This window comes from Argopecten irradians, chromosome 1 (genome assembly GCF_041381155.1).
Source record: "Argopecten irradians isolate NY chromosome 1, Ai_NY, whole genome shotgun sequence".
NCBI lineage: Eukaryota > Metazoa > Mollusca > Bivalvia > Pectinida > Pectinidae > Argopecten > Argopecten irradians.
Window position 1 is genome coordinate 52061064 of NC_091134.1, and position 27885 is coordinate 52088948.

The 27885-nt window shown below is 34.0% G+C and overlaps 2 protein-coding genes across 11 annotated transcripts in view; one reads left to right on the plus strand and one right to left on the minus strand.

Moving 5' to 3' along the window:
- Positions 1 to 27885, plus strand: part of LOC138332601 (uncharacterized) — a 338301-nt gene that overhangs the window by 190960 nt on the left and 119456 nt on the right. The gene's annotated exons all lie outside the window — the stretch shown is intronic.
- Positions 19710 to 27885, minus strand: part of LOC138332514 (EF-hand calcium-binding domain-containing protein 6-like) — a 34119-nt gene continuing 25943 nt past the window's right edge. For 8 of the 10 annotated variants that reach the window (XM_069280542.1, XM_069280527.1, XM_069280520.1 and 5 more), the window contains 6 exons: positions 26196 to 26425; positions 25040 to 25126; positions 24556 to 24641; positions 23935 to 24043; positions 22386 to 22442; positions 19710 to 21203 (listed from right to left, as the gene is read on the minus strand). In XM_069280542.1, coding sequence (XP_069136643.1) covers positions 20988 to 21203; positions 22386 to 22442; positions 23935 to 24043; positions 24556 to 24641; positions 25040 to 25126; positions 26196 to 26425 — 785 coding nt within the window. In that variant the 3' untranslated portion in view covers positions 19710 to 20987. Of the gene's footprint in view, positions 21204 to 22385; positions 22443 to 23491; positions 23530 to 23934; positions 24044 to 24555; positions 24642 to 25039; positions 25127 to 26195; positions 26426 to 27885 lie in introns of all 10 variants that reach the window. The other 2 variants (XR_011209842.1, XM_069280556.1) reach the window with 2 other exon arrangements.

Consider the following 27885-nt stretch of genomic DNA (forward strand, 5'->3'; position numbering starts at 1 on the left):
TGACAGACTGTTAATGACACTAGTTACCTTGTGACGTCCTTAATTGGAAGTTGCCTATATTAACCCGATAGCTGGTCTTTTTAACCACATCCTGTGCTTGTGCTGACGTGCTTGCAATATTACGCTCTGGTATAGACACACCGATGATGCTCGTAAAAGTATATCCCGTTTAACAATTTGTTTTGATTAAATATAGCGTGCAAACACGAACTTCAGACCGACCAAAGAGGTTCAGTTTCCAGCATCCTTGATAATTAGTTGGATACATGCGACGTATTACACAAAAGAAACAAATTGTTTCTTCCCTTTTGGCTCGTCAGTGATGGCAAGGATAATGATTTGTGATGATGGGGGGTACAAAACACCCATATTTTAAGCTTTTTAAACTTCTATGACGATTTGAATAAATTGCAATGACTATCATCTATCAAAAAGAACATATAGAGAAAGCGATTTTGTGTTACATTCGTGGCAAATAGTAGATGCGGAAAATTACTTAATGACACTCAAAATCTCGTAGATTTTCGGTGTTGATTCACTTACTCTTTCAGTTTAGCTGTTTTTTATTTGACACTATTGTTTCGAAATTCTTTTCTTTTTAATGTCTTATTTCTTGTCTTATGTTACCAATAAAATTCCTCTAATTGTGCACATCACTACTTGTCGATAAGATTCCTGCCTAATGTTGGTGACATTATCCCCTCCTTCAAATACTGAAACCTTCCCTTCTAATATCAGTGTTTTTTCTTATTATATATTGACCTTTTCATTTCAAAAAGGTTGTACACTTTTGTTCATTACCATACGAGTATAGCCCAATCAAACTATTTGGATAAGGATTACATTGTTGTCGGAACAGATCTAAATGCGTTTGTAATTGAAAAACTCTTACAATCTTAAAGATGCTCCACCGCCGACAGCTCCACCGCCGACAGAGCATAAACGATACTTATCATTTGGTGTTATATAAGTAACTTTTGTAATTGAAGAAAAAAAAAATTCTGTTCATATTTTTGATAAAGAAAAAATACTCTTCGCCAGCGGTGAGGCCTCTTTAAATTATGAAAAATAATGTGATCAGAATGTTAGTGTCAACAATACCAAACACAGACATAACACAATAGCAATCTAAACCTAACATCTATTAAAATAGCAAAATATGAACAAAACTTTATTTTTATTTGGTCTTTCCATTAAACATTAGAGAGCTGATAATTCCGGAAGTGGATGCAATCTCCGTGTGATGGACGATATAAGCCATACAACTCTACGTTTGTTAGGTGAAGTCATCAATGAGAACCGGTTGGAAAAAAATCCCACTGGGCAATAAGCATATAGAATAACCCCTTATCGCATTGCTAATATAATACACGTTTTTCTATGAAGTAATAGCTTTTTATTATGCAAATTGAAAGAAAACTATGGCCTGCAAAAGTACTCACTCAAACGCACCTTTACGGAAATTTGAATAAACTGACGATAATGTTGAATCATTTGTAGGATATTACCATTATCGGAGAAAAACAATAGACAGATTATTGTTGTGTTCTATAAACGGGCATTCTATAAGACCTGGACAATTGATAAAGATACTAAGAGGATTAGAACACACGTCAGTGGCTGCTAAGACACGATAAACATAATAATGAATTGAATAAAAGGAAAATAATATAGAACATTCATTTCATCAATACTGATGTATATCCACTAAGAAGGATTCGTTTTAGTGGACTAAAGAATGGTTAAATCCATACACAGTCAATGACATTAAATGATGGTTCGAAAATGAAATCAAACGAACTTAAAAGACTTCATAGAAACAATGAAGACGGATGAAATTCATTATTTTAAAGAAAAAACAACAAAACATTATCCGATGAATTGTATATATCTAATGATATTCGAAGCCAATGTGATATGTATTTCCTTGGATGTAAGTCTAAAAGAATTTCGAATAGATGAATAGTAAATTAAAAACGCACAGAAACAATGAAATAATAAACATTCCCTATCAAACAGGAGAATATATTTCAGGGCAGGTACATGTGGTACACCTGACCCATGTGAGTATCAACGGTAAATGGCCTAAAAACCAATGCTCGGACTTGGTATAACATTTTCATTACCACACGTTCTCCCTGTATGTCTCTCGAACCCTGCTATAGATTATGGCCTATATCCTGTGTGGTGTTGTCGATTGACGTTAATGTAAGACCGTAACACGGTCCAATTGTGATGACGTCACAATATCATTGATTTTGTCCCACACGATCACCACGCGTTGGTACCGCTACACTGTCACAGAAATTGTTTAATGGATATAGTACGAGTGAAATATTTCAAACACTTAGGCCAGCTTTTATCATCTTTCATTATATCCCCGCTTTATATAGTAGTGTATGCTGGAATTGATACAATAAAATTTCGCGTGGCCATGGCAAACTTCCGGTCTAATTATATATATATTCTACATCCGGTCTATATTCAGACCTCCAACCAGACGTGCTTGATACTGCCATTACTTCGACCAGACACAGGTAGCGCCCTCTCTTCAATTCTGATTTTATAATAATTTTGAAAAAATGACCAATCCTCGTAATGATAAAATGCACATTTGACATTAATGGTATACCTTTCTTCATTAGCTTTAGTGTAATACAAAACTAAATATTATCATTCCGACAAATCTCTTATGGTCCCATCAGCATTCTCAGCAAGGGTTGACTTGCACTTTTTTACCGATAATTTTTAAACAAAAACGATCACCATGTTTTAGCAACACCAGTCGCTAATTGCAACTGTCCGTTTGCTGCCTTCAAGCGTAATAATTGCGACAATATAATACCGTGGTGCTTCCTATACTAGATACCGTTTTTATCAACGATATGGTGACTCCGTATAGAAGTTTCACAGGGGATATATTGTTTTATAAATCGAGACTGTCTGATGAAGTGTTACCCGAACACAAACTCTATAACCTAGTCACGGATCATCAATATTCATCAGTGTCGTTCGACTATAGTGTAAAGTACCCCCGTAAATGAGCAGACTAACTGTGAATCGCCACAAATACGACCATGTGGTGTCGTTAAACCGTGATCTTACCCCAAGTACGTCTCCCCTTATATTCAGTGAGGCTTGTATCAGGGATTTCATTCTAGAAGTGACAGAAATAATTGGCCATCGATAAAACGTTACTTGATAGCAGAATGATATGTCCGTGGTTGATGAATGACACAAAAAAAGAAATTACAATGAATTTCTCGTCATTGCATTGCAAACGGTTATATCAGATCTTTTTTATTTCAAAGAATATTTTTCTTTTAGAAATATTATTCAAAGGTAGAAATGTAAAACAAATCGTTTTCAGATAATATACACTTCCTCATATACAAGTGCTTTTTTGTACCTTTATATCGTTTTACCTCAGATGGTACAGATGACTCAAAGCCTCACAAACCGCGTCCATGATACCTCTACCATATTAATCTAGATGAGATGAAAGTAATAGCGGTCCACATGGTGACTATAAAAACTGGTGCTTAATACAGTGAACCTGCGAACATCAAGTTTCAAAACAGAGCTATAATTCCCAGCTAAAAGGTCATAAAATTACGGGAAAACTTCGTCAATAATGCTCTCTCCAAACTATAGATTTTATGATTTTGCTGTCTTTCGACATGCCTAATGAAATAGTTATATTGGATTAACCTCCTGTAGTTCAGATGCGAGTATGTAAATATCAAACTCATTATCAGCGTCTGAGTAAAATATGATATATAGGTGTTTAACAAAGTAAATTGGGACAGCGGTTTCCTACCCCCCTCCCACGTCCTAACTCAACTCCCAACCCCTACCTTACTGTATCCCTTTCTTTTCTTTAAAGATAAAAAAATCACCATTCGACGGCAAATGCTTAAAAAAATCCTCATTTTACAACTAATGTACGAAAAAAATATAATACTGTACCCCCGCTTTGGTATAGTCTTGATAATACCCAGATTAGATCTTACAACGAAAGGAAACCGGAGATCTGGACCCCTGGCACTATATTCTTTCATTCAGTTAAGTGAATTGCGGGGATGAAGAGCAGTAATTATTTTCACCAAACCAACCGATTTTCTTAACTTCTATATCCATAGATGTCATTTTGATCAATGTGGCCAGAACTATTGTTCTTTTAGATGAACAAAGCTGTAATGGGGTGCTGAATCCTGCTCTGATTCACTTCTATTTCTTTAATGTGGATGGAAATAATGCTTATTCTGTAAAAGAATATAAAACAAATATACCAGCTCCAATATAGTGTGAGAAAACCTGATAATAACACAATAGCATAGGTCTTTGTTCTTCTCCTGTTCAGGTACAAAGTCTATGCAGCCTGTTATCGAATGGGAGGTCATACGGATTACTCAAAATTGATGTCAGAGACGGCTTCAACGCAAAAACATTGGCAAGGCTGAAAGTGATGTTAGACTACATGGCGTTTGTTATCTACGAGAAGTTTATTCAAGTTACCCAACTAATTCAACATGTTCTGAACATTATTCCTCCTATGGTATGAGTGAAGGTAAAAAAAGATTCAAGCAACAGAAACTCGGTCAGATAACGGAGATTTTGTAAATTGCAATGATAACAAAAAACGGAAACGCTGTGAAACTATATACATGTACATTTACAGAAAGCAAAAAATGAGCATTTTACTGACAGTAATATATCTTTTATGGACTTTATACAATGCATGCTGAAAGTTATAAATTTGAATTGCACAGTTATGCCCAAATGTCATCAGTGAGAAACACAATCCCGCAGACGCTGTATTCAACAGTCAACGTTTTTATGCCAATATTGCTGACATCACAATTTTCCGAATGGCTCATCGGCGTAAATCTTGGATATTGGGTTAAGCCTTATGCCCTGTTGACATTTCTCCATTGAATAAACGAAGTCTTTCGTTAATTCATTAATGGTGGTGCGCCATGTTACACGCCCAATCGATGTTGTCATGGCGCACCATGTCACCATCTCTTATTTTGTTTACTGTCAAACCAACTTCCGGTATTTTCTCCGATATCATAACATCAACTTCCGGTTTACAGAGTATCTACACAATTATCTTTCCCGCTGCCCTCCAGCTTTACCGATTGATGAGTGAATGTCGTTATTTGTGTTGATAACTCGTTTGGTAAACGATATTCCCGTAACTATCGAGCATGGTTAGAAACATTCATGATTCATGAACACCTAAATCCACAGCGTTTACGGCTAGAACCGATGGATGTAATCAATACAATGCTATTCATTATTAGATGACGCATAGCATTGTAATACTATCCAAAAACATGTAAAATCAACAATGTTAATGGGGGAAATAAGGCTCAATTAATAGGATGATTAAAAGTATAATTTCTATTCTTAAAGGTATGGTTGAAATATTGAAATTTTAGTTTGAACTATATGACCTTTTTGCAATTAAGATTTAGTTTTCACATCTCTTTAGTAGAGTTTCCCACTCGAGCATACCAAGCATTTTAGGATCTTTCCAACTAACGTACATTATGGTTTGGCAGGTTATGATAAATATTGTATTTGTTATTTATCCCATGGATCATTACCAGATTTTGACCTTTACATGACCTTCGTGATCCCAACTATCCTCACTGATAAGATATTCCACCACGTCTTAGTTCGCCATGCTGGTCTGTACTTGAGATGCAACATGTCGTGCTTATGTGCTAACACCAGAGATTCTGTTCATGTCATGTCTTTGTCAAATAGGTTAAAGGTTAAAGACATTTAGTGGAAGGTTAAAGTCTCGTTAAGGATTAAAGTGACTGATAGAGGATCCCTTGGAGTGTGAAGCAGTCAAACCAATCGTCTGATTTTTTAACGTTTTATGAATAGTTTATAAATAACAAATCCCCCATTTTTCTATGCATCTAAACAATAATTAGCAATATGGCCGTGCGTTATCAAAGACATGCCGAAAATTCAAACATTCCATGGTGAGCTGGAACCTGCTCTTGGTATACAAATCAATCGACAGGTTTCAATTTCGTCTATATATTTGCTGTTGTGTGGACATGCCGAGTTTCGATCGAACTGACGTTATACGAATCTGACGCGAGTACAAACAGCAAATTTTATTTACGCAACAACGAGAACAGTTTCAAATTCGAATCCAAGCCACCTAAGATATTTTATCCGGAAATCAATGTCTCAAAGCCATGCATACGACGTATCGACGCATCATCCAAGGACCAGGGACACCATGGTTTTGTTAAATGTTCCAGGGAGTGTCGGTGGTGGTTGCTCCGGCGGAAATCAATGCCATATTCACGTTTCTGTTTCCGATGCCCTGTTGTGTCTAATGCTTTACTTATATTTCTTGGGTAAAAACGTAATTCTGTACACATATTGTCCATTTTTGATGCGATTTATTTGTCTACTGCGTGAGAGACACGACACGAGATACACGTACATACAGTCCGTGGAACAAACTGCTACTTTGGTGGTAGTTGTAACACATTGTTGATATCACTCTTCTATTTGTTCATACGGGTCTTTAGATTGTTTCCGAAAAAGTGTTATTTTAGTATTGATTTTAGTGACTTTTAGAAAGAAACATGAGGTTATCAACCCTGATGTTTCTCTTCGAGATCTAAATACAATAACACAATAAAATACAATAGTACTTGAATATAGTCCACATTTAAACATTCTTTTTTTAGAATGTTTTACTATGTACCTGCTATGAAGGTCATTATTGTGAAGGATGAAAAAGATACAAAAAGGTCTTTAAATGGTTAATTTGATTAATCAGTGGTGTTCTTAGAAGAAAATCCTTCCGGAGTTGGCACAGCAATGGTTCCGTAAACATCAGCTTGCCTTACTGTATGTGGCATTTTCCGATATATCCAATGGGAAGCTGCTTTGCTATCCGGTTACACAGACTCTGCGTGTGAGTGTCGGATTACCAAAATTCACATTCGAATTGGAATGACCATTTCCGTCTGTCAAATAGACAATATGCATTGAAGCATGCGGATACATCACCGTGTCTGCTATCCAATTTGTATCACCGTGAATAATGGTAAATTACCGTTATCCCCAAATATGTGTTAGATTCTGTCTATCGTTAGGGCGCCTTTTCTGTCTTAGATAATTGCGTTCGGACTCAAACGTCTGCTGATTGTTATAGGTGTCTACCGACACTGTGACACCCTCCATCTATCAGCTGTAGTGGTAGCTGTCTATTGTTTCAGACAAATACTCGTGAACTATCATTATCTGTTAAGGAGCTATTTTTGAAGTTTTTTTCCTTAGTTATTCCCCTTCTTTAATGTTGTGGTGAATCCCTAAACAGCTTGGCTGATGTCATTTTTTGGCAATAAAAGTGAAGAGCTATCAATCCACGTGATCTAAATATATGCTGCAATCTATTTGAATTTTGATTTATTCTTTATTTATTCCACATTTCCTGACAATCTCAGTGCTAGATTATAGCAGTGTTAGAATAACTACCATCAGTGGTCATAATGATGGACCTTAATGTTCATTTAACTCGGTGTCCCAATATCTCATTTCTAAATGAATGACCTTCTCGATATTTCTCCAACGGAATGATATTGGTAAACTTGGAAATTGGATATGCTTCTATTAATTAAAGAAAGACAAAACGATATATTTTATTATTGATGATTTTAAATGTAAAACAATCGTTGATACAACATTATTGCATTCTTTGAAGTCGTGATTTCAGCAAGTATTACATACTGCAAAGGTCACCAATACATTGTAACAATTCGTGAAGAGCGGTGTAAGAACACGTACAAATCCAGCACAATTAATTAAAACCGAACTACCTACCTAGATATCGGTTTGAACAAGTTCAAGTTGCTATAAAAAATCTTTTTTTTAGTATGTTGAGCATACAAACCGTTTAACAATGGATGTTTATCTTTGTCAGAGATGTGTGGTAGGTAGATAGTGTTAACTTGGAGACTATCAGTTAGGTACTGTATAACAATGGCCGGTGATAGATCAGTGTCTCACGTAGGGACTGAGTTTGTTAATTAACTCTACTAATCACAATGTAATTATCAATGCTATTTCACACCAGGGTTAATATCATTAGCGGCCGACTCGGGTCTCAATGGCTGTGATTTTTGACAAATTCGAGCTTCATTGTTCTGTTGTGTTGTATACGGAGTGTGCGTGTTTCGGTAAGGTTGGCACGTCATCAAGGTGTGGGAACTGTGATCGTATCTCCCTGGTCCACTGTCCTATTAGGTCGTGAAACAGGGGACAATACAGGTACAAAACACAGGTATTCAATACATTGTATCCTACAGGTAGGTACTAAAGTATCACACTAGAACACAAGTGCCAATGTTTTTTTTATCATATTCTGCAGTACACAGATCTTTATCTTATGCCTGCCTAATTTTATCAAATCAATGAAGACACAATTGCGCTATATCATTACTGCTGCAGTTTATATTGACGGTATATGCATTTCGAACAAAGCATACTTCCAGGTTAACTAGTGGAAAATTAATTCAATCTTGTTGTGAAAAAATATCTCAAATACTAGTTTATACTAGAAATAGGTTGGTTAACTTACGTTACGACTGTTTTACGTAATCGGCGACAAAACATAATTTCTATTTACATATTATGATAAAAAAAAACCCAAAAAAAAACATAAAAGGAGGAGAAACCTATAAAAACAAAGAACAAAAGAATCTGAAAACAAATGTAACTACTGAATTCGTTTGAACACAAACGCTTTAATACTATCTTCAAATCCAACCATCCATGTGCCGTACATTTACCCTTTCGCACAAATATTAGACTTCCGTACCATATCATTTTTTTACGTTTAAATATACTTTTTAAAATTTCGTTTTATGGAGAAACACATCAACAGCATGAGGATTGTGAATGAAAAAAAAACTCTGCTCTTCATCTGTCATTTGATCTTGACATATCCAACATGGCGTGGGCACTGACCGTGATACAGATTACAACATAACCTGCTCATGCAACGTTTGACATTCCTGGATTGAATAATAATCAATAATGGTCCGACAAAACCAAGGAATAATAATCAATAATGGTCAGACAAAACCAAGGAATAATAATCAATAATGGTCCGACAAAACCAAGGAATAATAATCAATAATGGTCTGACAAAACCAAGGAATAATAATCAATAATGGTCCGACAAAATAATCAATAATGGTCCGACAAAACCAAGGAATAATAATCAATAATGGTCCGACAAAACCAAGGAATAATAATCAATAATGGTCCGACAAAACCAAGGAATAATAATCAATAATGGTCCGACAAAACCAAGGAATAATAATCAATAATGGTCCGACAAAACCAAGGAATAATAATCAATAATGGTCCGACAAAACCAAGGAAGAATAATCAATAATGGTCCGACAAAACCAAGGAATAATAATCAATAATGGTCTGACAAAACAAAGGAATAATAATCAATAATGGTCCGACAAAACCAAGGAATAATAATCAATAATGGTCCGACAAAACCAAGGAATAATAATCAATAATGGCCCGACAAAACCAAGGAATAATAATCAATAATGGTCCGACAAAACCAAGGAATAATAATCAATAATGGTCCGACAAAACCAAGGAATAATAATCAATAATGGTCCGACAAAACCAAGGAATAATAATCAATAATGGTCCGACAAAACCAAGGAATAATAATCAATAATGGTCCGACAAAACCAAGGAATAATAATCAATAATGGCCCGACACAAAACCAAGGAATAATAATCAATAATGGTCCGACAAAACCAAGGAATAATAATCAATAATGGCCCGACAAAACCAAGGAATAATAATCAATAATGGCCCGACAAAACCAAGGAATAATAATCAATAATGGCCGACAAAACCAAGGAATAATAATCAATAATGGTCCGACAAAACCAAGGAATAATAATCAATAATGGTCCGACAAAACCAAGGAATAATAATCAATAATGGTCCGACAAAACCAAGGAATAATAATCAATAATGGCCCGACAAAACCAAGGAATAATAATCAATAATGGCCCGACAAAACCAAGGAATAATAATCAATAATGGCCCGACAAAACCAAGGAATAATAATCAATAATGGCCCGACAAAACCAAGGAATAATAATCAATAATGGTCCGACAAAACCAAGGAATAATAATCAATAATGGTCCGACAAAACCGAGGAATAATAATCAATAATGGCCCGACAAAACCAAGGAATAATAATCAATAATGGCCCGACAAAACCAAGGAATAATAATCAATAATGGCCCGACAAAACCAAGGAATAATAATCAATAATGGCCCGACAAAACCAAGGAATAATAATCAATAATGGCCCGACAAAACCTAGGAAATTGTTTTGCCGGCGTTGCAACGTATGTCGTTTTCTGTTATAAACCCACCGTCATATACAGCTTTGATGATAGTTCAAAGGTTCGTATTTTTTTTCACAGATCTGTTTGAATGTGTATATCGTTGTTATTTTGTTATTGAAATAAATGACAAAAAACCTACTTGTTCATTTGACTCTATTTTCTATCGAGTAAGTGAAATATAATGATGTTCAATTCAGATGACATTTAAAAGCAATTGTGACCTCAGAAGCATTAATAAATAATAAGATATGTTGATTTTGATAGTAAGTGATTGAAACAATTGCGTTTATGGGCGGCGATGAATGGGAAAGAACGTGCAGCTCTATTTTTAACTGGTGCGTTCAGTTGTAATGGAAAGTTAAAAATGTAAAATACTCCTGGTTGAATTAGTAGGTAAAACGTTTTCACAATTGTTTGTAAAGAGGAAATGCTTCGGACGATTAACAGCTACCATATCCACAATATACTCTAGAGCAAATTAGATGCTAGAAAAGTTGATAAAGACTTCATTAAACATGACAAAATTATCTTCTAGTGTCGCATACAATACATGCAATACAAGGCCAAATATTATAAAGAATGACAATCTTGAAAATAGAATAAAATAACAGAAAAAGATCATTTCTAGATCTAAGGTCAAGGCCACAATCATTAGCATATCGAGTGAGATCTTTTTCAAATTATGATTTTATAAGTATTATCAAATGCACTAGATATATTGGGCACCTTTTGTAAATTCCTATTATTTCTTCTCACAACATTAGTAAATCTGGAAGGAGATCGAATCGACAGTATCAGGTAATTACTTAAAGGAATAGCGGCGGTAGCGGGTTAGAATTGTTAGCTCTCAATAGCTGGTATGTGAGAGTGATGGACTATATGTATACAATGAGGTTTTGAAGATTTGGTTCGTCTCTCTGTAAACATTCACGATTTCTATTATGTTCTGCTAAATCACCCTTATAATGCAATGTTAAAGAATACAGAAGAAAGTAGGCCAAACCCAGCACACGCTGTTTACCAATCCATCCACAGAAGGTCGTATATCCGTGACGACATTAAACTAATGTATAGTATACCCTCCATTTACTTTGCCATTTAATGTCGGCTTTCACGTAATGATGCGTTGCGACCACCGCTAGATGGAGCCACAAACTACTTTCAATTTAGTTTCCGCCATTTTGGTTTTGATTTTGTGAATGATTCGATTTTCACCCATAAAATGAGCGTAACATGTTTTCAGTGACATCATTCAGGATTTGAATTACTTAAACATATATTAATCATTAGGAGAACATTATAATGTCTGTAAGTTTATCATCATATACAGATATGCACCATTTCATGTTTTAATGCTGTTTGATTACTGTGTAATTTGACCGGTTGCTGTTACGTAGGTTTGATCAAATGGAATAGTGACAGTAGCATCAGCATGAACCAGACTACTTCAACAGATAAAAATTAGCCTTCTTGATCTAGCTATATATCTTATTCTACACGTGTTTATATAAAACATCGTAGAAAACTAGATTAAGCCCACTCAGCATCCAGACGTTTTTGCCTAAACACAAGCTTACGTAGTTAGGCGATTCAACATACAGTGGCCGCACGGTGTCGCTCCTCCCACAACTTCCGCTGGCTTTGTGATGACAAACTCGATGTCGTGACAGTATGAGATACGATACCATTCAACCAGAAAATAAGCGGTTTCACATCCATTATCAGTATGACCATCAATTATCAACCAGGGTATAATTAATAAATTAAAAAAATGACCATTTTGAAAGTTGGCTTTGGCCTGTGTTAAACCTTTAAGTAGAGATATTCAGAAGGAAAGGGAAGCCACGGAGAAAACATATCCGAGACAGAAGTTCACGGGGTGCGATTTGTATAGGATATTTGGGACCTTTGTACTTGTTGAACTGTCTGTTATTTACGTGGAAAAGTCAATACTTGTGTGGTGTCCAGACCAACATTTGCTGACACGATAGTTACAGTGTACGACAGTGTACCATAACATGTGGCCTTGATGTGGTATATAAGAGCATACCAAACCTTCAAACAGCTGTTTCAGGCAGAATTGCATCACATACACTGCAGTAAGGGCGAACACACTAAAGTAAAGGCTCATATGACTTGACACGTCCATTACATGTCTGTGGGAATCGATAATTCTTAAATCATCCATCGACCCAATACCAGCTAGAGCCCGCCAAAGTGCGTGGGGATTTCTCTGGAAATCTGGAATCAAAATCTACTACTTTCATTAAATAGATTACTGGTTACAGTTTCTTTTTAAATTCTAAAACCTCATTGTATGGATCTCGTTTGTCGGAATACAGAACCGTTAGTCTTATATCACAAAGATTCGAATTCGTTTAATGCACACTTTAAAATGTTTACACATTCTAATTAATTTAAAATTTGCTGATATTGTAATATATTGGTAACAAATCAAAATTCATCACTGCAGTTCATCGCTTCAATCAAAAGCATGGATTCATTCAATCTTCTTCTGTGGATTGATCAAAAGACACATACAAGAATAACCCTATATGTTTAATCCTAGCAGGCCATTATTTCCGGAAACAAATACGGACGCGAGCGTAAGTCAAATTACATCAGAAAAGTCAGTCAAGTTTTGACTGACGTCATTGTTTTTGTTTCGTAATATTGAGGCCAGGAACCATAAGCGATACCTAGAGGTCAGAATTACAGGAGCCCACGCAGCACTGACATTGACAAACGTCAAACAAAACTGATGGTAAGGTGCTAACAAGCAGTTTTATCGTTTCATCACATACAAACCAATGTTTCATAAATTTCTCGTTTTCAACTTTTTAAATTTATAAATGATTATTATTCTCTCTTTTATTTAGACATTTTAAATCAAAATTAAGATTTGTTAACCTAGGCGAACTAAAATGAACTTGTTGATACGAGTTTTATATGAAATGAACACAGATGTAAGATATTGTTATCACGTTAACACGCCACTATTACCGTCGTCATGCCATTGTGACGTGACAATGATGATATCACACTATTTGTGATATCCACAACAGGTTGGAAATACTTTATATCAATTACCAATTGACAAACATGGCTGCTATTATTCGTCTGTCTGCCCTCTTTCTGACTGTTTTTGCCTAAATAAACTGACATTTGTGGGAATTTGGAAAATAATCCATTACATGAGAACAAATATCAATGTATATATAATATTTCAGGACATAAATCATTTTATCGTGTATTTTTAATCTTTTATAAAGCACAACCTAGAATTAATACGTTCACTTTTGCTGTTGACAAGCACCACACCTCACGCTTTTGCACGTGGAAAGAATTACAAGTACATGATAACAATTTACGTACAATACGTATATCACATGACTTTTGATATTCATGAGCATTCTTCATCGCCTCCATATTATCCCTTTAGCCCTGTGAATTCAAATACAGATATTATCTTCTGATAAGCAGATTTCAGATTTTTGGGGTTAGAGGGTTCAACGACACATCTGATGACGAATGGAATGACGCAATGATCACCAGATATAAACTTGATGTAATTAGGCCGGTAATGATCCATCGACAGGTGTTTGTGAATGCAGGGATTTGTAAGTAATTAGCATAGAAAAACATACGGATTAATAGCGAATAATATTTCACATTAAGGTGATAATGAACTTAATTATCAGTATGTCTACTATGACAAAAATACCAATTATTAATGTTAATTGTGTAAAATGTGTTTAAAAATTATTTATGTAAAATGATAGTACATGTAATAGTGAAATATTTCCTGGTGTGTGACTTTTATTTTGTATTTCAAAGTTTTTCATAAACGATGGATATTGAGCTAGAACTTAACAAAGCAACTAGGAAGCTGAACGATATGAAAAATGTGCCAATGCGATAAAAACATATCACAGAAAAAATAAGATGGGAAGATTAACAAAATATAGAATATGCATTATTATACAGAATTATCAAAGGTTTTATAAATTATCAGATGAGATTTTTCGCCAGCTGACAATAAGATAACTTCGATATATATACTGTTGACGCCACACCAGTGGCCTAGCTGTCTGGGGTACGTGAGGTAGGTACTATTGGGGAGGAGGAGGGCTAGGATGGAGGAAGGTTGGTGGTGTTAATACAAAAGGGAAGAAGTCAAGAAATAAGATGTTTTTGAGTGAAAAGTAAAACAGGAATAAGGTGAAGGTGAAATAACCACTGTTCAGATAAAAAAAAGAAATATGTCTTATTTTGTCATCGGATTATGGTGATTGGCCATGTATTGTTATACAATACCGTATGGTTTGGTATTATGATGTATCTCCAGAGTTAAAACACTGATGTTATTATGGGATACCCATGGGGTTAAAGGATGATGCCTGGCGGTAGAAACGTCAGCTGACAACGACAAGAGATAATCTCTTGGAGATATGCAGGCACCCCCACAGAGTTGGGGGTCTCCGACGCCAAACCACGGGGTCTCGTGTTTGATGCACGGGTACTGTCGAACCTGATAGCGATATCAGTTAATCAGCATACATTGCCTCTATTGGTCCCTTCTGTTTTGTTGTCGGAATTTATGGCTTAGATTAATGGGCTTGATATATCTGTAAATAAAAGTAAAAATGATTCTGTAAACTCGTGTATCCTGCTTATTGCATCTACAATGTGATCTGTTAGTAATCATTTGAGTTGTTATGCTAATAAAGTACAAAAAATAGTTTAATCAAAACCACAGTCTTTACAGATATTTTTTTCTTGAAAGACGAAATATCATTTCAACACAAAATTTTCTTTCTAGTCACCTGATTCAAAATCTTATCTCCCAGTCAAAAATGGCGGATTGAATGCATACATTTATTATCCAAATTATCTTAATAGGTAATAATGATTTATTATATATTTACTTTGCTTTTATTTGATTCGGATACACGAGCTACGTCCATGATGCTTCAAAATCGTGCTTCAATTGTGATGACAAGCGCCTTTTACTGATTTCGCGCGGGTATAGTTTCACGTGTAAAAACACGACACGAGGCGCCAAAATTCTATTTGAAAATAATAACAATATGATATCATGTCAGATTGGCGAGATAAGTTGTGAAACATTATCAGCATTGCTATTAAAATAAAACATATAATAGGCTTACTCGTCGGTAACACTCATAAAACTGCTTAGATATAACTGCTTGGTTCAGATTGGACCATAATGAGACATAAATCATATTTCAAATGCAATGATGTTCATTGTTTTTTGGTTATAAACGTGGGGATTTATGGGATTGTATTATGTGAGTGGTTTACCCCGACGGAATACATGTCGTTGAAATGGATAATAAAGAACATCGATCAAAGACAGCCAAAGCTCCACGCCATTCAATTAATATGTTTCCTATTTCAGGTTAGTAACAGAAAAATTCCTAAACTTTGAGATTTTTGAGAAGTAACGTAACTCCATAAAAAGTCGACTCATCAACAGTTCTATCCCAACACAAATTATTCTGGCTAACACTAAGACCAACTCCAAATATAATTCCATTCATTTATAATTACATATTTTTATACATGTTATAAACAAATGTGCCTTTGGGTATGTTTGCGGGGGCGTGCATCACTGGGTATGTTAGAGTTTGCGGGGGCGTGCATCACCATAGCATGTTGATTGTGATGTTGCTACATACCACAGCATTTCTTTTTAACATTGAATTAAAAACGTTATACTACAAAAATATTGCTCGATTCTAGCTACCAATTTATATAAAATGCACTCTGTTTATACAGTAGAGATGCAAACCTCAAACCCAATTATCATTCACGATAAGAAACTCTCTATTTTCTTCAAAGTAACGAAAACATGAACGATTATCTTACTTTCCCATTGAAAGAGGCATCCCCTGGCGGGTCAAGTGGTCTCTCGCCTTTATTTAAGTGCAACCATGATTGAAAAGTGATAGGAAAACCATTCTGCAGATATTCGCACAAGAATTACAAGGAAAACATTAATTTCCAATTTATATACCTCAGAGTAATAATCAACCTTCCCCTTCAAACATTTCCGGAATCTTCCGTGTTTTATTTTGTATCAACCCTGTATCGCGATGTCTACATGGCAACGCTCGTTGAAATTCCCGCATTGATAACACAAGTACTTCTACAGATATAAATGTTCGATGGACCTTGCTGATTATGTAATAATTTACAAAAGTGTAGGTCGTACTGCTTGAAAATACTATTTATTATTATCTACGTTTGAAAATGTTTCAATATTTTCAAAAGTTTCGGTAGAGAAACAGGTGTAAATAAAATGGGTTGAACATAACGCGAGTCCATTAATCTCAAAGCAAATTAATGGTTTCGGTTAATAACCATGTAATGTATTATGGCTTTATATATTTTATTCAATGTGTATTAGACATTCGTTACACATGACTTCGAATTAAATTCACTCTTCCGTATTTGAGTTTTATGCACTTGGTAGGTGATTTATCTGTCTTTATTTCCGATGCAATCTTTATTTTAAGAGTGAAAATCGCGAAATTATTGTCTGAAACGTGATCTCGTTTAATAGGACATTCGTGAAATGAAATTGTTTGCAGAATTCGATAAACTAGCAAACCTATTCGACTTATACAGAATTGAAGTAAACCAGTTACCCACCGCCATTCATTCACAATCAAACATTTTTTCAACTATTACTAGTAATCTGTTAGTACGGATCGAACAAAATATGTTATACACGTGCATTTTCTATGGTATGTAAATCGCATCTGATAGCCGCGGTTATGTTATACCATTTAGACATAGGTTATATAGACAGCAATATACACAAACAAGCCCTGAAGTATCGTAACATGTACAATGCAAATGTCTTGATCAATTTCAAAATGCCATTTTATTGAGAATTAATCGCCATCCTCCCTTTGTAACTATGGTATGTAAGTATTATTATGACGAACAGTTTAGTGCGCTTCAAACCATAACCTGGCCATAAAGGTTTGTATATAAGTAGGGTAATGTCTAGTTGTCAACAGTAAACTTGCAGCAGTGAGGAACATTTTATGGGCAATTGCTGACTCCTATTACACACATTAACGACCAAGTATCTCGTACATTGTTACACAAACTCACGATAAATGTCCTCTCACCCTCTTCTCACGGGAGGGAGATGAATCCCCTGTGTTGTAAGACAATACAGTCTCAGGCCCAGCCACCCATGGAAGGGGCGTAGAACATTGCCAAATCTGACACGACACTTTTATCTACGTTCTGAACTTTGATATTGCTTTACATTTCATAGAGATTCCTAAAAGAAAGTGCATTATGTCACTTGTCAAAAATCCTTCAGAGCACAATGGTATTTATGTATAAACATTAACGTCAAATTCTATTCCTTGAAACACATGTTCATTTCCTTGAAGTTAAACATTTATAGGATAGTATACGCGGAATATTTGAGATGTTTGTAATTGTTATGAAATTACAATGCTGTTTCCATTTTCATAAGAACAAATTAGGGTTAGTCGTGTTGTGAGTGTAGGATTCCATACCACCATACATGATGCACGCCTACTGCAGCCTGCATTACGATACCCAATACACCGATACAGTGTGCATTTCAGATTTTATCATTTTGATAGACGTTCATTTAGGCAGTCAAACTATACAGAACCATCTCCGTTTCGCAATATCATATTTAACTTTTACAGTTCGTGATATCTATTCCTCCATTAAAATAACATTGATTATTTCTGCAGGAAAATTGTTATGCAATAAAGAAAACGGTCCCGAACTCGCACCTGTGCAATGATTTTGTTCGTATGATGAGTTTTTTGTTTACACGGAAGGATACATGAGTATGGCATAAAAATAAAAAAAGCGTCAGTTTAATGCTTTGCACTTAAACTTAAAAAAATTGGTCAGTGATATATATTTTTATGTTCTAAAGTATTTTAAGTATCCTATGGTGTTCTTGATTATTAAAATTAGTCTTTAATAATCTTTAGTACATGTAATAGAAAACCACATTAAACGAGCGAGATTTGTTTTAGATCAAACATAATTTGTGACATCATCAAAAATGTCACACTGAAAAGGAAAGTACAATATCCCCACCGCCCATTGACTTGCCAAGAAACTGTTGTTAAAACTTGTCAGAGAGTAAATTTATTTTCTGATCCCGATTTAAAGAGTTTACCTTTTTGTTCACTTATTTATCTTAGTTTTTAAAACTTTAATTAAAATTTCTTTTTCTTTAATCGAAAGAATGTTAACATGATTTTATTGAAGTCTTCATTTGATATTATCCATTCAATCACATGAAGTATAGAGACAACAACATGAGTGAAGCTAATGCAATATCCAACATGTATCTCTGTGTAACCTGTTCTAATATAAGGGAGATAATCGTAAAAACTATGTTATTTCCGTTATCAGCCATCCGTATTTAGTCATAGAATAAGTCTTCCATAATAAAAATTGACAACCAAACTTTTGGATTAACCATGGTTGACGCCAACTGCTTATTGCCTCTAAATTAACACGCTTTAAATAAAAAAAATATATACCATAACTACATGATATAATGTAATTTTGATGACGTAAACAATAATAATTGCCTTTTACTGAATTAGAATCATTATGGAATAAAAATCGATCCAGTTAAAGAGTCTAAATTTTGCATCTGCACGAACAGTGGGTCCCCCAGGAAAGATGCAGATAAAGTTCTGACACGTATTTGAAGGACTAAGGGTATGCATCCGTCCGTTGTTTACTCTAAATGACTTTAAACAATGTAAACGTCAATAAGAACACGGATGGTCAAATGCAATTGGGATGGGTCATTCACTTAAAAGTAAGTAACATGACGTCAAAACCATATATTGACACGTTGCAAATGCTTGTGGATTTTAGATAACTGTTATTTAATATTTGTCCATTTGCTATAATACGAAAGTAATGCACTTGTTTGTAAGATGTAAGATCACAGAAGCATGCTGTCGATGACAAACGTAACGAATTACAGGAATGCGTCCCAACTATTCTCTTGATACTGACAACACATTTACAGACTACTTCCCATACAGAAATATTACTCGAGTCTCCCAATCCTATTTGTCCTTTCTATAACTTTTGTTACACAATTTGATCAGGTTATGTACATTTGATTGGCCTTATTAAAGACAAAACATAGAAGTAACCCGCATTTCTAACACGTACAATATGCAAGAAACAACAAAGACGTAAATCAGTTTAATGGAGTTTAATATTAAAATGAAATCAGTATTTTAAAGTTATAAACCTGTCATTCATGAAATGTATTCCAAAGATATTAGGATAAAGTATTCACAAGAATTAGAACTATAACATACTATATTGTTATTCAGCTATCTAAAGAGAACTTATCATAGAAGTTAGTATGTCAGATATAAAACAATATTAATAATACTAATTTGATCTTCTTTTTTGTTGTAAATTGAATAGTTGACAAAAATCTTCTATTTCTGATTTTTATTTGTCATAAAACCTTAGAATACTGATATGATGCTCTATTATTGAGCACAATAACAACTCTGTCATCATATTAGCGTATATAAATCAGTACACATTACAAATTTCAACATGAAATATAATTTTCTAACAAAGTTAATGACACAATGTATCACAGATAAGCTTCAACAATAGAGAATAAATAAGAAAAAACTTGACTTAGTTGGAAAGCATAAGGACTTATGACGAAATAATAAAACATCCACTAAAGCATGCTGGGTAAATTTATATTACTTCCGGTAGCATTCGATAATGTACTACCGTGAAGGTTTGGCTACTAAATTTATCTTTCAGCTAAAATATCTTATCAGTATACATTGTATGTCTTTGTAAATATCCAAGAATCAAGTACGTAGATATAAGGCACATTTGTTAAAAAGATTAAAACTAGATATTCCAAAATATAAAAATACTAAAAAATATAGATAAGGATTGCAAAACGAAAATGTTATCAAAATAATGATTCGCTGAAGTAGTGAGTTTCTGTTTTGAATGGTTGTGTTAGATATTGTGATATTTGGATTATCAGTACCCAGTGGAAAAACAAACCCTAATTGCAGCTGATCTACGCATATTCTCTCTTCTTTCTAACTGTACTAATGTTTAACAGAATTAACAACTTCGTATCTGTACAGCTATAAGCATCGCTTATTCAAGCACTAAACAATATAGATAATTGATATATAGATATACTAGTATATGATCAATCGACCAAATATATATTGTTTACCGAACCCATGTAAAGAAAACAATCACAATACGATACATATTAACAATTTCTTTGTGTGACACGTGTGAAATTATAAAACAAAATAATAATTCACATTTACCCTTGATTGATATAAATCATATTATTACTTTTTTCCAGGAATTGGCAATGATGATACGTTACACTAACAGAGTCTTTTGAGTATATCTTCATAACATTTTAGTCTGTACGTATGAAAAATATTAAATTGACAATTTTTGATAAACACTATACATCAATGAGGGTTCCGAGGAAGCTTTCATATGATATCTTTCCGGTCAAATTGTGGTCGAATTCCGTCATCACGTGATAAAAATCTTCGTTGGAAAGGTCAATGTTACAAGACTTGAGAGCCCGCCTGAACTCTCCTACAGAAATAAAGCCATTCCTGTTGATATCTAGTTTCTTGAATGCCCGTCGGAGATTCTTGTTCTCGGCCATCAGCTAAAATTAAAAAAAAATGTATCGTTATTAAAAAAATAAGGTTGAAGTAATCTTAAAAGGCTAGTGAACGGAAATATTATGCAAATACATTTTGTGGTTACTTTCCTATGTAAATAAACTTTTCGTTTAAAGAACTTATGATCACAGACGTATATCAGGAAAGATAACTCCAACATAAATTACGATAGAGGAGAAGAAAGAATAAAGAGTTTTATCTTACTTATTTAGAATATAATATACAAATGCAGCTATTAGCCATCTTCAATCTAAGACTGTTAAAGTAAATATAAACAATTCATTAATGAAAACAAACACCACTGAAATGGAGTTCATGCGATGTTCAAAGTTATACACCAGTTAAAAAATAATGTATTTTAACTTTGTGATGGTGTTAGCAAACGTTAAGGTGGTAAACATCGTATCTAAGAATATTTTTTTATTTGATTAGAATGATAGCTTCAAAGGGAAAGTAGAGCAAGATTTAGATAGTGATTGGATGAGATAATATTATTATTGTCTGTAGAGGTAAGCGAAAGCCGTATGTGAATTATTCTCCATGTGCTGTCTTTTCGGAATTATCATTGATGAACATGACTCAATGAATAGCACACTAAGAAAAACCTAATAGCATCAAAAGGCATGCATTATAGAACGAACATTTTCGTTAATAGCCTAAAATCTGTAAAACGTGTTACGTGTCAACAATCTATCCTCGCAAGAAATATTGTATGGTTGACCAAAGGGCTATAACTCTTACACCCCGTTCATCATTCCGTTGAAATTTTACATTAAAAAAACAGCATAGAAAGAAACTCTTCGAATGAATGATATTGAATTATCAAAAGATTCTCTCGAAAGGAGAATAGAGCAATTTAAATTTGTCAATGGAATAATATTATTTCTGATGAATTTTCTAGAACTCCCAAATGTTTTTTTTAGAATACTGGTACCTTTTATTAATTAAAAAAATCCTCTTGAATGTTTCAAAAAGGAAAGTTTGCTTCGAAAAATATGTTCATATTTTCCATTTATTTCTTATTATTTTCTTACAATTTCTTAGGCCAAATTGATAATATTGAAATTTGAAAAGAAAACAATGTTAATATGACATGAATTGAGAAGACGACGTAGCAGCGCTAACGAGAGACTAAATGTCATGCTACATTTGTTTGTAAATTTCACCTTATCCCGCATGTCAGTGAGAACTCGTGCCACAGTAATCGTTGATCCATTCCTCTGCTGTTCAAGGTAAAAAAACATCACAAGGGTTAGTGCACTCAAAACAACGGCATATACAAATACGTACTAACATGTACACATGTACATAAAATGAGGGAATGTATTATTTAGTGGTCACACACACATCAAACAATCTGATTGTGGAAAATCTAGTTTAGATTGGTTACTAATATGAGCGTATTATACATATATAAAAAATGATGGGTATTTTACAAGGTTTTGTAAACAGAAAGAAATACAATATAACTATACTCATTTATAATTTTCGATTACAATATGTATATTTTTTTATTTAAATGTTCGTTTTCCGCTTTCATATTTTTCTAAAAGTGTCATGATTTGTTGTTCTACCATTCTCCCCTTTTGTAAATAGATTATATTTTAAGGGCATTAAGTCGTCCCCAGTAGTAAATGACGCTCGCCTACCGACCTAATAACTGATGGCAGAGTCAGGTACTTACTTTAGTTAATGTAAACAATTTAGATGTGAAACACACACGCACGCAGAAAATATTAGTCTTTAACTTAAATATGAAATATTTATATCAGAATGTCTTATATATAAAATGTAATAAACGCTACACTTTCATGCAAAGTGTTATTTTGATGCTTGATTTAGAACAAATGCTTCTATAGACTGATTTAGGCCGCTTATTCTAAATACGAAACTAATATAAATGGGATCAATGAAATTCAATTAATTAATTCAAGCTTGATTAAATTGTGAATCTATAATAAGGAAATTAATGGGGTACTGTGGTGTAAGCTGCAGGTATATTTCTTAAGGCGAACTGGCGTCGACTAGGCTATCGATAGTTCAAGTCCTTTAGCATAGTGCATATACCTGTATACAGACATTATACTTCATCGTCTCATATTTTGAGGGTAATATATAGCATGTGATAATAGGGGTTTAATTATCAAACTCTTACGTGTACTTATTAATAACTGCAATATTTAGCAAATCACATCACATCAAATAACAAACATTAATCAATCATACCAGTGGTAATTACGGTAAATACGATCACACGTCTTACATTACTTACATCTACGCTAACTAATTCTCTGGGATTATGGATGGAGTCTTATTAAGAACAAACAGTACATGCATTGAGTTAATGGCTTTATCTGTATCCTATTGTTATGAACATGCACTAAATAAAAACTGATTCATGAAAATATTTCTAGTAAACTGTGCGTTTCAAGATTGTACACACACAAAAGTATTAATGTTGTACAATAATATTTAAATATGTTCAAAACATGCATTTCACATTTCATTCATATTAATTTGACATGCGGTTCCCTCATGATAATTCAGTGCTATGTTGGTATGCTATGCTATATATGTAAATATTGTACATAAGTATTTGAAATACAGTATGACCTCTCTTGTCATGATGTCAATATTTTCATTTAGGATTTTTTGTTTAAATTGTAACGCAGTATTATATATCATGTTCAAAGAAACTTCATTTCAACTACCTACCTTTTTCGAGAGTGAATGAGTATGTTTGTTGTACACAAATGATTTGGATTTTTCGGAGGACGTCTCTGGTCTCTGTGAGTAGCATTTCATAAATTCTAGATAGTGGAACCTGAAATGAATAAAATTAACAAATAGACAATCAATTTATCGAATAAAATATTTGTTTAACGTATTGACTGATACAGGGCATGACCGCCATCGTTTTCTAATATCGAGATAACGTCATTAAAGAGCCGTAAAGTGTTTGACCTCAGGGAAGCTATTTCTCATAAAGTTGGTAAGTGAGAGCTCTTTAGTGTGAAGATTAAGTAAACACTTACCAGCAGTTTACTTTACCCCTACTCACGTGTTAGAACAAAACCAGAGCCCCGAAGGTTATGTCGGTACGTAAGTTATAGAACTTCTACTGGTATTTTATATTGAACCGAGAAACCTTTCACGTAAACATGGGCAACCATAAATATGAAACCGACTCTTGAATTTATAGCAGACTGAAGACCCATATGAGAACACAATATACCCATCCTTTACATATCCATAAGCTTTATGATTGATAGCCAGCGATATTGTTCACAGATTTTTCTTTACGCTAAGAGCGAGTTTGTTGGAACATTTATTTACCTTCCGTTTTGTTGAAGGTTAAAACGTTGGCATAACTCTTTCTTTTCGTCTGTAGTCAAACCAAAGTTCATGCTATCCATAATGTCCTGTAACAATGAAGAGATTGAAAAAAAAATTGATGAAATATTATATCTATCTATTCACATGACTTGTTTGAACAGAATACTAAACATGTTATAAATAATTACGATTTCTGTTTAATTTATTATTCGGTAAACAGATATAGTTTTAATGCTTCTCATTTTTTATATATTCATGCTCTCGCTACCACATGTTTTCGGCAGAGGAAACTTTTAAAGAATGACATTGCATAAAATCTACAAACTCAGTCAGAACAAAAAAATCCTGCATTATTTTGTTATCAATGACATTGGTGTTATCTGAATGTTACACAGATGAATATGTTTTAAATGTAGACATATGATATAATTCCTCTACTTAAACCATCAATCAGGTATTGACAGGTAAAGATCAAAGGACTTACCAGCATTTCCTTTATAGTGATTGTGGCAAATCCATTGCGATCGAGGAATTTAAACACGGACTTGAGTCCATCCCAGTTACTGATTACCTGCAATGAAATATTCATAAATGAACCAATATCACGTTTTGGCATAGTGTTATATGGTGACAATGGGTATGTACAATCTGTGTATACCATATATGTCTTTCCACACTTAAACCGTCAATACATTTTCTAAATCAAATTAACGTTTAATTCCTGTTTAAAAATCCTATTGACACTCTTTACAACGTTTTGCATTATAATTCAATAATTGAAAAACCTACAGAATAAATACCGATTGGAATAGAATTCATTGGATAGTTCGTGTGGGGCAAACAAACAGAACATATGGGTATTTGAATTCCATCATAGACGTTTTATTAACCTTGAAATCCATTAAATTTGCTGAATGTTAGAATTAGATTACTTTTTCAATGAAACAGATGGCAGTGTTGAAATGTTTGGTTTGAAGAAAACAAGTTTCGTTTTAGAATACTTATGATACGAAAGTTACTTAATCTAATCAGTTTTTTTCTGTTTATGAGTGTGTTGGGACCAAAAACGAGAACAGGAAATCGATGTGTACCCATGGAAACCATATTGGCCTCGGTTCTAATGCAAAAATCACTTCCGTGGAGTTTCCTCCTCATCTACATATTACAGACCGTTATCAAAGACACTTCACGTATAATAAGCAGTATAGACTACTGACTGTACCTTTATGTACAAACCAGCGAGAGCAGTCCGACATCGATTCTAACACACACAGACCCATTGATATGATAATAAGTTGAATTCCAATATGCTTTAGTTGCCCGGCAATATCAAGATCCAAATATGGATTTAATCGACAAGCATAGTTTGATACTAGCTATTGCGCCTTCTTCTATTGTATCACGATATTAATTCATCTATAAACCGTAAATAACTGTAAAAAAGACACATATTGTGCTTGATGTTTCAAGATTTATTAAATGAATGGAAGGATATAATATCCCAAAAAGGGACTATGAAATGTCGACAGTGAAAATGGTTGCACTGAAATTTAATTTGTTTGTTACTATCAACAAATGTAACTGGTTACTAGTAATCAGTACTGATATTGATAAAACAAATATTAGAATTATTGACTTACATTTTCTTTGACCTTAACCAGTAACTCCTTGGTACGGACGCTCTTCGTTGACATGATGGAAGCCGGTGCTGAGGGAGGGGGTGGCGGGAAGCTGGCTGCGGATGCTGTTCGCGAGGGTAAGCCTCTTGATTGAGGTTTGACTGCTTCCTCCTGCTGTTTCACTTTCCTCTTCTCTCGACGTTCTCTTTGTACCCGCTTGGCTTCCTCAATTAGTTCCTTGGTGTTGTCACCTGAAAGAGTGAGATGGTGGGAAAGTGAATTATTGTGGTCCTAATAATTCTAAATCCTCATTTTTGTAATTCAATTCTACAATCCGATGTTCACATCCACAATATTGCATTCACTTATGAGGCGATGCGATGTAGTATTGCTATCTGAAGGAATTCGGAAGTCCGCCAGTGATGTTAAATATTACAAAGAACAATAATTTAAATCCATATTTCTCGAATCCCAATTAAAATCAATTCAACTTTTAAGAAATATCGATGTCCACGCCCTTAGTATAATTTTTCACGTTATCGGATTTTGCACTCACGGTTGCCTACAATAAATCCTGTCACCAGATTCCACTTCCCTGGTATATATCAGTGCTATCAGGTCCCTAGCCTGCTAGTCTGAGATTATTATGTATGGACAGAACAGTGGTTATGTTGGCATTGGAGATTACCAGGTAAAGTGTATACCTGTACCGTTATACCACTGTCAGCTCGCCCCTATATATACACATATGATGTTTACTTTTCATCTTGACGGTTTTTAACCCGGTCCTTTGTGTTACCTTTCAATGGTGATGACGATATTCTAATCATTTATCGTGCTTAGATCAATACTTTTAAACATCGACCATTCAGACATGTAATTTTTCTTATTTGTGTAAGCAATAATTTCATGTCATTATTTATTGACATTGTACAGGCAATTTTAACATATGTGTGTCCTATATAGCAACTACTTGGCTTTTAAATTGAACATTTTAAATATTTTGTAACACGAACTCACAAAGGGGACGTACAAGAATATACAATAACATAGATAGATATTATTTAGGTCTTCGCTCATTGCCAATAGAACATGCATTGGGCTCTTGGTTTACCTATTGGGCTCTTATTTTACCTATTGACCTATTGACATTTAATTTTTAGTGTAATATACTGTATTCACAACAAAATATTGATCTTATAATTCCTCATAAGGACCGACATTTTGACTTTTTAATCATCTATAGTCCTAACTATCATTTCTCATATCAAATATTCTAAATTAGCAAGTTCTTGTGTTTGGTTATTACTATAACATGCAAATGTCAAATTGGTATTATACTACTTTTAGTAATAAACTATAAATTGCATGATTCGTTTAGTTTTTACGAAAGTCACCGAATTTTGGAAAATTACTTAATAACATGTTTGTTCAGAAAAGGACTAGATGGAAAATTAAAAAAAAAAAAAAAAAAAAAAAAAAAACCGTTAGAAATGTTCTTTTTTAGATAAATATTTTTACTGCTGGGTTCAGTATTATCAATGAACAATACCGGGCTTTTCATGTTATCAGCTTTATCAATACCGCATATATTCATTTAAGACTGTTAAACGTCTATAATGTATAAAATATTTCCGAACGACGTCCTACATAAATTCACATTTGTATGTAAGATGCTTTATCCAGAATATTTATTGTATTTAGAGAGACA